The sequence below is a fragment of the Sorghum bicolor genome, chromosome 10 (assembly GCF_000003195.3).
Source record: "Sorghum bicolor cultivar BTx623 chromosome 10, Sorghum_bicolor_NCBIv3, whole genome shotgun sequence".
Taxonomy (NCBI): domain Eukaryota; kingdom Viridiplantae; phylum Streptophyta; class Magnoliopsida; order Poales; family Poaceae; genus Sorghum; species Sorghum bicolor.
The window spans coordinates 6,738,450-6,753,862 of NC_012879.2; the positions used below are offsets into that span (position 1 = coordinate 6,738,450).

At 46.5% G+C, this 15,413-nt stretch overlaps 2 protein-coding genes across 2 annotated transcripts; one reads left to right on the forward strand and one right to left on the reverse strand.

Moving 5' to 3' along the window:
- On the reverse strand, positions 352–1,946 carry LOC8070754 (DIBOA-glucoside dioxygenase BX6). Its single transcript, XM_002437986.2, has 3 exons — positions 1,251–1,946; positions 847–1,171; positions 352–756 (listed from the first exon to the last, which is right to left on the reverse strand). The coding sequence occupies exons 1-3, from the start codon at positions 1,790–1,792 to the stop codon at positions 499–501; spliced, it is 1,125 nt and encodes a 374-aa protein (XP_002438031.1). The 5' UTR covers positions 1,793–1,946; the 3' UTR covers positions 352–498.
- On the forward strand, positions 2,637–10,047 carry LOC8070755 (STOREKEEPER protein). The gene is made up of 2 exons (XM_002436631.2): positions 2,637–3,991; positions 9,562–10,047. The coding sequence occupies exon 1, from the start codon at positions 2,637–2,639 to the stop codon at positions 3,984–3,986; it is 1,350 nt and encodes a 449-aa protein (XP_002436676.2). The 3' UTR covers positions 3,987–3,991; positions 9,562–10,047.

Sequence of the window (15,413 nt, forward strand, 5' to 3'; positions counted from 1 at the left end):
AACCGACTAGAATCCTGCTTGATCTCCACATCTTGTTTCCTTGCGCAAAACTCCAAGCTGTCGAATCAAGCCTTGAACTCGTCTCGTAATGGGCCAAGCTTCCTAGCCGAAGTCTAGCCGTAAGGGTATAGGGGTTTATACCCGCACAACAAACAAGGCCTTGAGTTTATTTCTTACCTTGCTCAAATTATATGAAATACCATTATACTCCCTCCATCTCAAATTGTAAGTCATTCCAAGAATTTTGAAGAGTCAAAGCATTTTTACGTTTGACCAAAATTATAGAGAGAAATACTAAGAATTTAACGTAAAGTGAGTATACTATGAAAATATAATTAAGAAAAGATCTAATGATACTTAGTTGGTATTATAATAATTATTATTTTATCATATAAATTCGGTCAAACTTACTTCAAGATTCATGGAATAATTTACAATTTGGAATGCAGGACTTGCATCACTGACTACGGCACTACGCAGCTGTTCTAGGAGTATGCTCTAGTCTTCTGCCCCCAACCGGAAGTGCTCAAGCGGGCGACCGCCGAGACCTTTGCTGTACGAGTACGCGACGAACTCCCTAGCCGTGACGCTCTTGTAGAGCGGCGCACTGCCGCCATCCGTGATGGGTCCGTAAAGCCTCGTAGATCTCTTGGCGTCCGCGTTGAAGAAGCACGCCACCGAGACCCTCGGCGTGTCCCTGCTCTTGTTCGCCAGGACCCGGTGCTCCACGCTCCTGAACCGGCCGTTGCTGACAAGCTGCATCCACATCACGAGCAAGGCGCGACAACAGTCAATAAGTTTCGAGCAGAATGGAGACCCGGGCAGTGTCGAGATCGAGTGGGATGCCTGAAGAAAGTCGCCGATGTTGACGATGAGAGCGCCGGGGAGGGGAGGGACGTCCACCCAGCCGCCGCGGTCGAGGAGCACCTGCAGGCCGCCCGTGCCGTCCTGCAGGAGGACGGTGACGAAGGTGGCGTCGGCGTGCCTGCTGGTGCCGAGGGTGAGGTGCGGCTCCGGGCACGGCGGGTAGTAGTGGCTCGCCACGTTGAGGCTCTGCGCGCACCCCATCTCGCGCAGGTGGTCGCTCGCCAGCCCCAGGGACTCCGACAGCAGCTCCAACACCCACAGCGCCAGCTTCGTCGCCGCGTCGCCGTACTCCAGCATCACGCCCCTTTTCGTTCGCCATGGATCAGACAGAGATTCAGTAGTGCATACTCCGGGGATTAGTGTGCCTGCGTGTGTGTTCATACCTGACAGCCTCCGGGAGCTCCTCTGGCCGCGGCGGGTCCGGCGCGAGCTCGCAGAAGAGGGTGTCGCGCCAGTTGGCGGCGGCCGACTGGAAGAGGTCGTAATTGGAGCAGAACCTCGCCTTGCGCGCAGTGTCCCTGGTGTAGAACCGGCGTTTCACCTCCGGTTGCTGCTCGTTGAACCGCCTCACCCCGGCGAGCACGCCGGCCATGAGCTCCCGCGGCACGCCATGGTTGGTCACCTGGAAGAACCCCACGGTCTCGGCCGCGCGCTTCACCTGGCTGGCCACCTCTCCTCGCGGTGCTGCAGCTGCGAGGTCGATGACCGGGATGGTGCCGGCGCTGGCCACGACGTCGGTGGGCGGTGGGGACGAGGTCGCCTCGAGTGACTCCGGGGGGTGGCGGAAGATGGCTGGGATGGCCGTGACGCCGGCGTCGACGAGCCCCTTCACGCCCGCCTTGGTGTCGTCGAACGCTTGCAGCAGCTCGCGCCGGCGGTCATAGCCATCGGAGGCCAGGCCGGCTGCCGGTTCGGTGGCAGACATCGATGGTGTACTTGGTGGTGGGGCTCTGCGCGCGACGGGTGAGATAAGATAAGCGGGGTGGGATCAATCATCCATGGGCCATCGATCTCAATCGTGCTGGCCGGCTGGGCTAGGATATTTTTGCCCCGGCAATGCACGGCTCCATCACGGTCACGCAACTCCAGCGCAGGCACCAAGGACCGTGTAGCGAGCCATGGGACTTGTTTAGTTCACCCTGAAAACCAAAAAGTTTTCAAGATTCCCCATCACATCGAATCTTGTGGTATATGCATGAAACATTAAATATAGACGAAAATAAAAACTAATTACACAGTTTAGCTGTAAATCACGAGACGAATCTTTTGATCCTAGTTAGTCCATGATTGAATAATATTTATCACAAACAAACGAAAATGCTACAGTACCGAAAAGTTTTCACTTTTCAGAACTAAACAAGGCCATGGCAACTCTGGTCATCGTGGACTTCAGAGCAGGCCTGGCCTGCTGCCAGTGTTATGTTATCCAACTAGCAGTAGTACAGTAGGGGAAAATTGCAGATGCCGTTAAAATTGCAGACTGACTCGAAGGTCTCGTTTCACTCCGAAAATCAAAAAGTTTTCAAGATTTCCCGTCTCATCGAATCTTTCGGCACATGTATTAAACATTAAATATATAAGAAAATAAAAACTAATTGCACAGTTTACCTGTAAATCACGAGGCGAATCTTTTGATCCTAGTTAGTCCATAATTGGACAATATTTGTCATAAACAAATAAAAAAATACTATAGTAGCGAAATCCAAATTTTTTTCGCATGTAAACAAATCCTGCGTTTCAATCAAACAACGGCCGGCACCAGCGGCAGGATGCACCGTGGCCGTGCAATGTCACGCTCGCAGCGCACGGCGCAGGCTCTGGAAGTGGAAGGCGGGCACGGCAGCGCGAGCGACACCGGGGGACGGCGTCGCGAAACGCACGAAGAAACCGCACCCTTGTCAGGCTCGCTGTCTGCACGCAACTCGACACGCGCGCCACGCCACGCCACGCCGCGCTCCCTTCCCGACTCCGGAGCGCAGCCTGCCTGCCTGCCTGCCTGCGCTGCGCCGCTGCCCACTGAACTCCTCTTCCCCTCTTCCGCGTCGGCTCCCTCCCCATCTCCTTCCCGATTTCGCGAGCCCCCGAAATTCGAATCGCCCGCGTCCCGAGCCCTCGCCCGCACGCCGCCGATGCCCTCCAAGCGGCCGTCCCCGCACGCCATGGACGAAGCCGCCGCTTCCGCAGCCGCCGCGCGCCTCCGCCCCTCCACCCCGCGCTCCAAGAAGCGCACCTCCCGCTCCAAGTCCCGCGGCCGCTCCTCCCGGGACCGCCGCCGCTCCTCCCCGAACCCTAACCCTAGCTCCCGCCGCGAGCGCGCCGCGGCCGCGGACCACGGCTCCGCCGGCGCCGCGCCCTCCCGCAAGAGCGACCGCAAGCCCAAGCCGCGCTCCTTCCCGGACTCCGCCACGCTCGCCACGGCCATGGCCTCGGTCGCGGCCGCCGCCTCCGCCTCCGCCGCCGCCGCCGCGGCCCCGTCTGCCGGCGGCGGGGGCCGTGGCAGTGCGGGCGCCGTCCAGAAGCTCTGGACCGAGGCCGACGAGGTCGCGCTGCTCACGGGCGCGGTCGCCTTCAAGGACCGCACCGGCATCGCGCCGCGCCTCCCGGACATGGGCGAACTGTTCGAGTCCATTAAGGACTCCCTCGCGCCGCACCTCGACCAGGCCAAGGTGTACTACAAGCTCAAGCGCCTCAAGAGCAAGTTCCAGCACTCGGTGCCGGGCGAATCCAGCACCGCGCACGAGCACCGGCTGCGCGACCTGGGCGCGGCCCTTTGGGGCGCCGAGCTCGCGCGCCCTGAAGAGAACGCCATCGCGGTGGCTGAGGAGGCCGACGAGGATGACGCCGACGAGGGAATCGTCGGCGGGGATAGGGAGGGGGCCGTCAAGCTTCCTATGGTCAAGGAGGTGCTTGGAGAGTACTGGAGGCTCAACGGGCAGACCATGTCAGGTGTGTCGCTGGAGAAGGGGTTGGCGATGCTTGGGCCACAGGAGGCTAGTGTGGCCGAGGTCAAATGGAGGCGACAACTTGAGGCAGATATGCGCATGCAGATGCGCCGCCATGATCTGGAAAAGGAGGTCTATGGCCTCCTCATCGATGCCATCAAAGGCCTAGGGCCTTAGCTTGGGTACAGATTTTACCATTCTCTGTGATCTGTGAGACAGATCGATTTACTTCTGTTGTTTCAATTGCTTGGACTAATTAGACTGTTTTTTTTGCTTATCATCAGTTTACAATTGGATTAAGCTGCTAATGCTGTTAAACTTGCATCGGAAATTGGCATGCTCGGTTGACTATTAATTATTGGGATTTAGTTATCCAAAATCACCATGCTTGTTTGTTTTACTCTCAAGTCTTGAGGTTTGATTGTCTTGACAATTTAGTCTCTTTCCCTTCCTGTAGCCTCAATGGGTATAGTAGGCAAGTTTCGTCTCAAAGTGCACAGGCGTATGAAATTTGGCATACTTTTAAGAAGTTAGGCTATGTCACTCTTTTTTTTTACATTTACCATGCAATATTTTGTAGTATGTATTTGTTTGAAGGAAAATTAACATTTTTCTTACAGAATTTTTCCTTCTTTGGAGTCTTCTGGTTATTGGCTAAATTTTCATTTTCATAGTTACACCATGCTTATCTTGCCTTTTTCTTTGCAAGGATTATCTAGTCTTCTTTTGTTTACAAAGTGGAACTGTTTGGTTGTCTTTCTTCTTTCTGTTTGGTTGTCTTTCTTCCTTCCAGAATATAGAGCTCTAGCTTTCAATAGGCCATGACACGTTCATACATAACATATGGCAGGTGTTTGTTTCTGGAGCTATTGAGCTCAAGTTTCTGTATCACAATATTAGTGTGTAGAATAGGTGTCAATCTTCAAGAGTTCAGCTTGCAATGGATAATTGAGTTGCATTTTTTATTCATCATGAGTTTATTATTGAATAAGTCACAAAGTTATGCTTAAATTAGTTGGTCGGCATGCTCCCCCATATATTTTTTGTTCATTCAAAAAGCAAACCGATTACATGCCTGTCTGGTTTACTCTTCTTGTCAAGTAGAATTGTGTTTATGGTTTGGTTTCGTTGTCATGCCAGTTCTACCATCTACTGTAAACGTAGTTAGGTGATTGGGTGGTGTCTAGTCTAGCAGGTGAATGCCTAGGTAGTCTATATGGATAAGCAGAATATTGAATTTATAATTGGATTTTCAACAAGTTAGCATCCAATCAGCATGAAGATAACGAAGAATTCCATGAGCTAATTTGGCATACGTGGCATAATTAAATTTAAGCCAAAGAGTGTGAAACTCATTTGTGTATTTTCCCAATCAAGCATGAACATTTCAAGCCAACAATCAATTGTTGGTGCTAAAAGTTTATTGTCCACTTCGTGCATCATGTGGTTTAGGTCAAGGTCATTGGTTGCATGGTTGTTCCAGTACTCCTGTAGTCCTATTAGACTTGAATCACACATTTTTTTTGTTTAAAACATGCCTTGTAGTTTACGATTTGGCAAAAGAGACCTGCTTTAAATATAGATACCTGAACAGAGTACTGCTGTTGGATCTGGTTGCAGTGTTTGAAAGAACTAGTCAAGTATGCATATCTATTATGCTGTATATGTGTTACATGTGCACAACTATACAAGCTGTGTAGTTATTTGAGATGTTCGTATATGGTGTATGATAAATCCATCAATCATGTTTAGGCATTTGGAGGTTCTACTTGTGTGGGGGAATCCTTTATACATCAAACCTTTGTTATTTATTAATAAAAAAATGGACTTTGTGCTTGTATGTTGCCTTGGGTTCTCCCTGATGGACAATATTGGCTTAGTCATTTGACTTTGGAAGGTTGGTACTTGGTTGGACGTTGCAGCATTGAAAATACAAGGCAAATTATATTATGGTTTACATGCCTTCTATTCCATTGACAATTTTGGTGTGCTCTCTGTATGGCAGTCAACCATCTAGTTTGTTTTCTTGACATGTCTTCTATTCGATGGATAATTATGGCGTGCCCTCTATTGTATGGCAGCCAACCATCGAGTTTGTTTTCCTAATGGGTTCACAATAGACCCACTGTCTCCACATTTTGGCAGTTCACCTTTTGGTGTCCACCACTTATTATCTGAGTTGCCAACTTCCCATGCAGGGAGTTCCATCCTCCATAATGTTGAGATAAGCCACATGGCTGTGATTTCTCCCTCTTTGTTGTGTGTGTTGTCTTTGTTGCTGTCTCTTTTTGTTCTCTTTGTTTGATGTGGGGTTGGCTTTGGTGGAGAATGAGATCAGTGCCAATTTGTTCCCTATTTTATTTATGGGATAAGTGTTCCAGTTATATAGTTTTGGTTTGCTCTATGCTTCCTACACATTCAGGCAACTTATCCGTGATAGAAGTAAGCATTACCAATCAAATAGAATATCTATACCAAAATAACAAAAAAAATCCACCTGAATACAGCGTTGAAAGTCTTATGTGGTGCCCATGCCCTCTATTAGCTTGATTTACTATTACTTTTCTTTGTCCCCTAATTTGATGTTCTAACACAATGTCCACGAAAGTTTAGTGCCCCTATGGGAGCACACCAGAAAGGGCTTCTACTCTGGCTCCTATTGAAAGTTGAAACTCTACCAAACGGTCTCTTGCAGCTTTGCGGGCGAGACAGGGTGAAGGCAGAGTCGTTTTTTGCGAAGGCCGGACGAAGTGCAAAATTGTGGCACTGGCACTCCACTTGGTCGAGGGTTGCACAAGCAAAGAACTCCTGTGTCCTCCTCTGCCGCGCGTGAACCTCTCCTCTCTCTGAGTAGAGCCATGCAGAGGCCAACGACTCGGCAGAGGTTGGCCGACCAGGAGGCAATGGATGGACCTAGTGCTGCCACATTGTAAGCTAGGATGGGATGGACTTACAAGGCTCGGCCGTGACAGGCACGAGCATGGTCCTGGCTGTCTGATCTCGACTGGTGCTTGCGCTTCCCACATCTGTGGATGCAGAGCGCGATGTGAGGATCAGGTGATGTCATGGTCACTCATTTTCCCTTAGAAAAATAAAAGAAGAAATATGGAGCAATACATGTTTACATACTTGGACCTCCGGCCACCACGCACAAGTTCAAACCAAGTCGAGAATTTATAGTAATATATAATAATGTCTTTTTCTTATGAATTATACAGTAAAAAAGCAAATGAAAAAAACTAGAGAAAATCAAGTTCATAAAAACAGTAATATCTAGGGGCAACATGAACATTAGATATATTCTATTCATTTCTGAAAATGCAGAGCTCTTTTGCCAAACATTTTCGAAAGTGCTTCAACTTCACCGAAGAAGCCACTTCTCCAGAGGAGCTAGAGTCGGAGCCCTGCCAAACAGGCCCAATCTCATCTTGCATACCAGATTTGCAAGGCATTAAGATAGAAAGAACCAAGCTAACTCCCTGTCCTTTGTCTGCTCCCCTCCCCCCAGGGCCCAACACATTGAAGTTCTAATACAAAGCCTGCTAAAGCTTAACGTATCAGTTTCACAAGGAGTTAAGATGGAAAGCGCGCAACAATTTACGATACCTGAAGCAATTTGTTAATTATAATATTGGATCACATCCCATTTGGGGCATTTTGACCTACCTGCCAAATCCGTATTTCCATGTGCAGCTAAGCCATTTGGTTGTACTCTTCTTTCATTTTGTCACGTGTCGCCACTTTGGCTTGCGCTGTTCGGCAAATTCTAACTATATGCCATTGGTGAGGTCTGAACATTACAAGTCCCTCTTCACTGCATGGGAAATCTACTGTTACTTCAACACCTCCTTTATCTATGATATATCATTTCTACATCATGCATAATGTGGGCAGTACTTTTTTCTCGAGAACATTCAGATTTTCATGCTTGTCTAGATTAGGTCTTGTGTGGAGTTGTGCTTTGTCCATCTTTCTCTGATCCAAAACCAAGCACGACCAATCGCCCTCAGGCCGAAACAATCACAAACATGGAATTAGAGGAATGCAGGAATGCACTCGAATGGAGGAAAAACCATAATCAATCGTCTGCCAAGAGATTACAAATCAAGGCTGAAGGAATCTGTGACGGACTGCTTGTCGCCACACCAGAAAGGAGTTGCCGCCCAAATGGCCATGTCGAAGAAGACGAGCCTCTGATGCCACCTGTCACACCCATGGTCGCTGTTGATATCAAATCTGACGACGTGAGTAGCAAAAAAAAAAGGAAATCAGAGGTTAGATGATTTAGATAACACGAGGAAGAAACCTTCCTTTCCTGTCTGTTATGTTTCTTTATTTTCTCCATTTTCTTTCTTGCTCTCACTGTCCAGACTCCTGGAACATATTCACGTCTTCCACCTGGGTCCCATGGTTGGTTGGCCCCTTGTCAGTTAAAGCACTGGGCACCTTGCTCTTCATCATGGGTTTATCTGCTACATGTAGGACATCTAGTATTTATTGAATGCTGAAAAAGAAACAAAAATATTACATCTAGGGCAAGTAGCCAAGGCGTTCAAAATAATGGATTATATGGGAACTTTGGGCCTGTTTTGTACTGACCTTGTCCATTCTGCCTGGTCCAGGCAGAAAATCTAGGCGTTGGATTCCGGATGCCTAGGTCTGGATTCGCTGCTTGTTCCAGGTTGCCTGATCAGGCTTGAATTAGGTAGAATCTGATAGGAGATATCAGGCAGTGCAGGAAACAATGTTTTTATTATCAAAAAATAATGATAGCAAAATTGTTTTTAAGGAGTCTTTCAGTGTGATGTTCTGGTACCTTCCAGAGTTCCAGCTACCAGTCATGGAATTTGCCTAAATCTTTGAATTGTGCCTTAACTAGTGTGATACTCCATATATATGGAGTTGAAGAGTCTTCTGAAAGCATTTGGGGATAACTTTAGCACCATGAGTATCTTTTTTCTTTTGGAGGGTAACCATGGGGGGTTCTAAAAGCACCTGAATTTGTGCTCTATACCAAATGGGCTAGTCTTGGTTCGCTACATGAATAAGTCTGGGGGGATATCTTGTGTCTAAAGCAAAATGTGGTTGCATGACACTTGTTTTTGTGGTGCATTTTGCTGATCATTCATTTGTTCTACATAATCTTGAATTGTTGCATCACTTGTTGCTTGATTAGTAACCATTTTCCAGCTGAAAATTTACTAGTCTATCACTTCTTTCAGTTAGATTTGTGCTGCTGTGACTTCTCACTACTTTGTTTCTATACATTTCTACAAACCATAGCAATTTTGTGTTTGATGAAAACTATTTGTAGTAATTCTCATTTGCTTCAGTAAAATCGCTGGCCAAAAAGGTAGGTTCTTATTAGAGCCTTTTCTTGGAGTAATTTACTTGTATAGATTCCCCAAAAGGCAAAAACCATATAATTAGTGATGATAACATGCCTGAATAAAGCTCAAAGAAAACAAAATTTGCTTCTTGCACATGGTACAGCATCTGAATATTGCAAGTAGTGACAAGCACAATACATGTGCTCTTAGTTATGTTATGCTTTTTTAAGAGCCAAATTAACATCTTTCAGCTCATTTTAATACTCTCTACTAACATTTTTATTTTCTGTTACCAACTCTAGTGAAAACAACTCTTTCAAAGCCTGTATTCAGATAATCCTAGTTATACCTTTGGAATATTTGCATAATTCTGATTGCAAGAAAACTGTTTATCTGCTACTAAAGCTAAATTTATTTTGCAGATGCAGTTGATGGAGTACATAGCTGGATACATAGGTGGGATGTTATTTTGTAGGCTGATCAACCCGACCTCTTGGTTGCTGACTGACAGGCCTAACACGGTGTGAGGTGCTGTAGGGGTTTGCACGAATCAGTCGTGTCAATTTATGTCTAGTTGTTGAACTATTCAATGATTGTCTAAGTCGCTTAGGTCTGGAGATGTTCATTTTACTAATCTATCTTGAGAAGAAAGCTTGGTCTATGATCAGACAGCTTTCGTATCAATGCTACATTTTCTGTAAATCATTCGCCAAGTATTATTGCGATGATGATGCTGTGTTTCAGGTGTAGAATCCAGTTTCCAGCGGTTCAGTTTCTCTTGATATGTTGTTGTCTTGACTCAGATATTTCGCTGCATAGGTTACTAGATTCTGTCTGGACATATATATGTATGATTTGCTCGGAGTGGTTAGCCCTCCACTTGTTAGTTGTTGCCGGCATGGTACTCATATTATCTCCTGTTCGCTTAGATAAGCTCAAGCGAACATCCTGAAATTGTTTTATAGCTTTGTATTTGAGCTTGAAGCAATCTAATCGTACAACACGTCATTTAGACTCTTCTAAACAGTGATTTTCAGCTATTTTAGAGCTAGACAACACGTCATTTAGACTCTTATATCAGAATGGTCCTCAACGAGGCCGGCTGTTTAACTGAGCCGAATGTTTTTTTAGCAAATATGCATGGCTATATTAAAGTCACAAAACATACTAAGGCAATGCACAAACAAGCTGATAAGTCATGGCAGAAAGTAGTGTTGGCTGATTTATTGTGAGAGAAAAACATTGCTGAATGACTGATAGATTCGGCTGATAAACTCAAGTGAACAAAACGGAAGGATCCCAACCCACTTCTAAATAGACATGTCCTCTCTACTTGTTGTCGATCAATTTTATTACTAGGATAAGCACACCATGCTTTGGAAGGAGCTGCAACAACATTTCTGAAAGATCTGTTGGCCACAGCTGCCGCCGAAGGGGAGAAAGGAAGGAGGCACAGGCACGAGCACCGCAGGATCAGACAACCGCCACCACATCATCATGTGGATCGGACGCTTCACGAATCGAGTACTGCACACTTGAGAATCACTCGAGTGACATACAGATTTAGCGTTCTGAAAACGAGATCAAAGAAACAATAAACACTCATCGGCCGAGGATGCACCCCGTGCACACGTGAGCTTGGAATTGCCCTTGCTGCCTATAGAATGGAAGGAAGAGCAACAACCCTCCTTGTGAAACCTCAAGCACAAAACTATTTCTACTGTATGCCTTGCTCCATAACGCGGTAAACATTGATGAACACAACCTTGACAGCCAAAATCCCAACAACCTCCAGCCAACACCGCCCATGACAATGCTAGGATAAAGAAAGAGCTTGAAAAACATAGGTCCCAAATCCCAATAGTGTCATCATCTCTGGCCATCAACACTAGGGAAGCAAAAACCCAACTGAGAACCTATGAGCTTCATCTAGAACACATCAAGTAGAGCATAACAAACCTCCTCGGACCATCGTCAGAGGGATACTTGAAAGAGCATCTAGGCCCCTAGTGATTTCGGTGATTAATGACAATGTTGATTACTATGACTAACGTGTGTTTTGCAGAGGCAAAGTCATAGGTAAGGTCATGGTAATAGGTACTCGATAGATAGGGACGTACATGCCTACTTAATAGTGGAAATCGTTTCAGTTTTCAAAGGATGGATGGACATCGTCAAGACTAGACTAGGTCTAAGTGCCATATGGTGAAGAAGGGCACTTAGAGTAGTTTAGGACTTTGTTTTCCTTTGACCGTACTATTAAGAGGGGCTTTGATCTAGTAGCTTGACTTAGGCAAGGCTTTAGGTTTAGGTGTGGTGCACACTTGGTAAACCTAGCACTAGGCAGCTCAGAGATAGTCCTTAGATCGAGAGGAACAAACTTCGTTTTGGAGCGATCACGTTTCAACGAAGTTAGGGTGCCCAAGGGGGCACCGGACGCTCTGTGAGTGCGTCCGGTGAGGTCCTTAGCCGTTGGGAGTTCTCGGTGCTTAGGGTTAGGCACCGGACGCTGGCACCGGACTCACCGGGCAGTGTCCGGTCCCATACCCAGGGAGGTTGTAAACCTGCCCCGAGCACCGGACGCTAGCACCGGACGCACCGGGTAGCGTCCGGTCCCATGCGCAGGGAGCATGTAAAACTCCCCGGAGCACCGGACGGTGCCACCGGACGCTGAGAGTTAGCGTCCGATGACCTGTCAGACGCAAGTACAGTTAGCCGTTATGGAGCACCGGACGCTCGGTGCAGTGCGTCCGGTGCAACATAAAGAGCGTCCGGTGACCCCGTTTTCAGTGGAAAACGGTTGGCTGACCCTTGGACTTCGTGGGTAGTATTTATACTCCACCTCGTCCATGAGAGCTCTCTTGCCCATTTGAACATCTGAGAAACTTGTTGTGGAGCAAGAGAGTAGCAAGGGCCTAGAGAGGATTGAGATTTGAGTGATTTCTTGAGAGAATCCTTCTCTAGTGAATTCTAAGAGTCAAATGTGCATCCACCACTCTCTAGAGCCTTGCTTGGGTCAAGTGAGAGTTCTTTGCTTGTTACTCTTGGTGATCGCCATCACCTAGACGGTTCGGTGGTGATTGGAGGCATGAAGACCGCCCGGAGTTCTTGTGGGTGGCTCGTGTCAAGCTTGTGAGCTGTTTTGGGCGATTCACCGCGACGGAGTGTCGAAGAATCAGCCCGTAGAGAGCACTTGGTCCTTGCGCGGACCAAGGGGGAGCAAGACCCTTGCGCGGGTGCTCCAACGAGGACTAGTGGAGAGTGGCGACTCTCCGATACCTCGGCAAAACATCGCTGAGCACTTTCTTCCACTACTCCTTTACATTCTAGCATTTACTTTGTGTTTTTACATTCTTAGAATTGCCTTGCTAGAATAGGATTGGAACTAGGTTGCAAAACTTTTATCCGGTAGCTCTCTAGGTCACTCTAGGCACAAGGGGTTGAATTGGAGCTTATAGGTTGCTTAAATTTTTAGAGAAGCCCAATTCACCCCCCTCTCGGGCATCTTGATCCTTTCAATTGGTATCAGAGCCTAGTGCTCTTGATTTAGGCTTCACCGCCTAGAGAAAAGATGTCTAACGGGGATGGACCGCCACCCATGTTCGATGGGGATGACTTCCCGTATTGGAAAATACGGATGGAGTCATACCTTGAGGCATGTGATGTAAAGTGCCTAAAAGCCGCGACCGAAGGGTTTACCCCTCCGGAAAAAGACACCGCTCTTACTCCACAAGAGCAAGAAAACGATAAGTGGAACGCGAAGGCCAAAAACCACATCTTTAGAGGCATTTGCAAAGAGGTGTTCAACCGCGTTCGGAGCCACAAAACCGCCAATGCTCTTTGGAAGGAACTTTGTGCGCTCCATGAGGGATCAAAGAGTGAACGTGAGGAACGCTATCACATAGTGATGAACAAGCTTAATACATTTGAGATGCTTCTAAAAGAAAATGCTAATGAAATGTATTCTCGCTTGAATGTCATTGTAGAGGAGCTTAATGGACTTGGGCTCACTCAAATGAGTGCGGCGGATGTAGCAACGAAGATGCTATGTGTGCTTCCCATTGAGAAATATGGGCACATAGTAACGGTGCTTCACCAAGGCGATCTCTCCACCGCTACACCAACCGCCATATTGGGGAAGATCAATGCTCATGAAATGTACATGCACATGAACCCTCAAGATGGCTCCTCATCGGCCAAGAAGGAGAAGGACTTGGCTCTCAAAGCTTCTCACAAGGGCAAGGCCAAGAAGATTGAAGTTGAGTCATCAACTTCAAGTGATGATGATGCATCCATTGCCCTCATGGTGAGAAGAACTACAAAGATGTTGAAGAAGCTCAACAAGAATGGAGTCAACTTTGACTCCAAGAAGAAGAAGTTCTTCACAAGTAGCAAGAGAAAGCCCATCTCCGAGATGGATTGCTACAATTGTGGTGAGCTTGGCCATCTTGCTCATCAATGTCCAAAGCCCAAGAAGGACAAATACAAGAAAAAGAACAAAGAGCAAGATGACTCAAGTGATGATGAGAAGAATGAAAAGAAGCCATACAAGAAGAAAGGTGGCAAGAAGAAGGAGCACTACAAGAAGAAGAATGGCAAGGCCTACATTGTTGGTCAAGTGGTGACTCCTCCGGCAATGAGAGTGATGATGAGAAGGTTGCCGCCATTGCCATTGATGCTTCATCACCATCATCTTCACCACCATCTACATCCTCTACACACCTATGCCTCATGGCTAAGGGTGACCAGAAGGTACAAAGTGAGGATGAGAGTAGTGAAAGTGATAGTGAATTTGAACCTCCATCTTATGATGAACTTGTAAAATTGCTTAACAAGTACACTAAAGTCATAAGAAAATCTAGAAGTGAAAATGAAAAGCTTGAACTTGAAAATGAAACACTTCTAGCAAAGCTTAAGTCTAGTGATGAGCTTAGAGACCAAAATGAGATCATGACCACTAAGCTCAAGGAGCTCAAACTCTCTTTAAAAGAGCTCAAAGAAAAACATGATAAACTTGAGAGTGTTCATGATGAGCTTATCACTAGATATAGAGCAATGAAAGAAGAACTAACAACTCTAAAAGCAAACTATGACAACCTTGAGATTGCTTATGAACTTGCAATTGATGAAACACATGTTGCTACTAACAATGTTGCTAAGCTTGATGTAGCCACATCTTGTGATGACTTACTTGTGGAGAGCACAAGCAAATGTGTTGATTGCAAGGGCAAGAAAGTGGTAGTGGCCAAAAGCTATGAGGACACTATCAAGCTCAAGGATGAAATTGTCATGCTCAAGAAAGAGTTGCAAGACCAAGCCAAGCACAAGACCATTATGATTGAGTCACTTGATCAAGACAAGAAGCTTGCATATGAGAACAAGTTGCTCAAGGAAGAAAATCAATATCTCAAGCTTGGTTTGATGTATGACAAGCAAAAAGAAGATGAGACATTCATCTTGGATGAGTTAGCTAGCAACAAGGACCCAATCATCAAGAAGCTAACTCAAGAGAACAACAAGCTCAAGAAAGAAAAGGAACATCTAACCATGGGGTTTGCCAAGTTCACAAAAGGAAAGGACCTTCAAAGTGAGCTCTTCATGAACACCGTCATGAAGATGGATAAGAGTGGGATTGGCTACAAGGCTCATCAAACAAAGCTCATCAAGTCACTAGCCACTCATGATCAACCAAGCAAGCCAAAGCCAAAGAGATGCTTTGAGTGTGGTCAAGAAGGACACTTTGCTCATGAGTGTAAGGCACCACTACCACCACCCTTGCCCAAGCATGCAAGACCATTTGCCTTCAATGCTCACTACATTGTAAGGAAAGACAAGAGTGGCAAGGTCAAGGTTAGCTTCATGGGGCCGCCCAACAAGCAAAGGCCAAAGAAAATTTGGGTGCCAAAGCAACTAGTAGAGAAGGTCAAGGGCCCTAAGCAAATGTGGGTCCCTAAATCTCAAGCTTGATCTCTTGTGTGTAGGTGAACTACAAGACCGGTGGATCACATTGGGTAATTGATAGTGGTTGCACTCAACATATGACCGGAGATCCCCGGATGTTCACCTCTCTTGATGAAGATGTTGACAACCAAGAGAAGATCACATTTGGTGACAATTCAAAAGGCAAGGTCAAGGGACTAGGAAAGGTTGCTATATCAAATGACAACTCCATCACCAATGTGCTCTATGTGCAATCATTAAGCTTCAACTTGCTCTCGGTTGGACAACTTTGTGATCTTGGATTTGAATGCCTATTCAAGAAAAAGTAAGTAAT

Bases quoted from the DNA above. Each gene is read 5' to 3' on its own strand.
- LOC8070754 (XM_002437986.2), bottom strand. From the start codon at position 1,792: ATGTCTGCCACCGAACCGGCAGCCGGCCTGGCCTCCGATGGCTATGAC. The intron at 1,172-1,250 runs GTATGAACACAC...GCGAACGAAAAG, and splicing joins GAGCTCCCGGAGGCTGTCAG to GGGCGTGATGCTGGAGTACG. The intron at 757-846 runs GCATCCCACTCG...ATGTGGATGCAG, and splicing joins ACATCGGCGACTTTCTTCAG to CTTGTCAGCAACGGCCGGTT.
- LOC8070755 (XM_002436631.2), top strand. From the start codon at position 2,637: ATGCACCGTGGCCGTGCAATGTCACGCTCGCAGCGCACGGCGCAGGCT.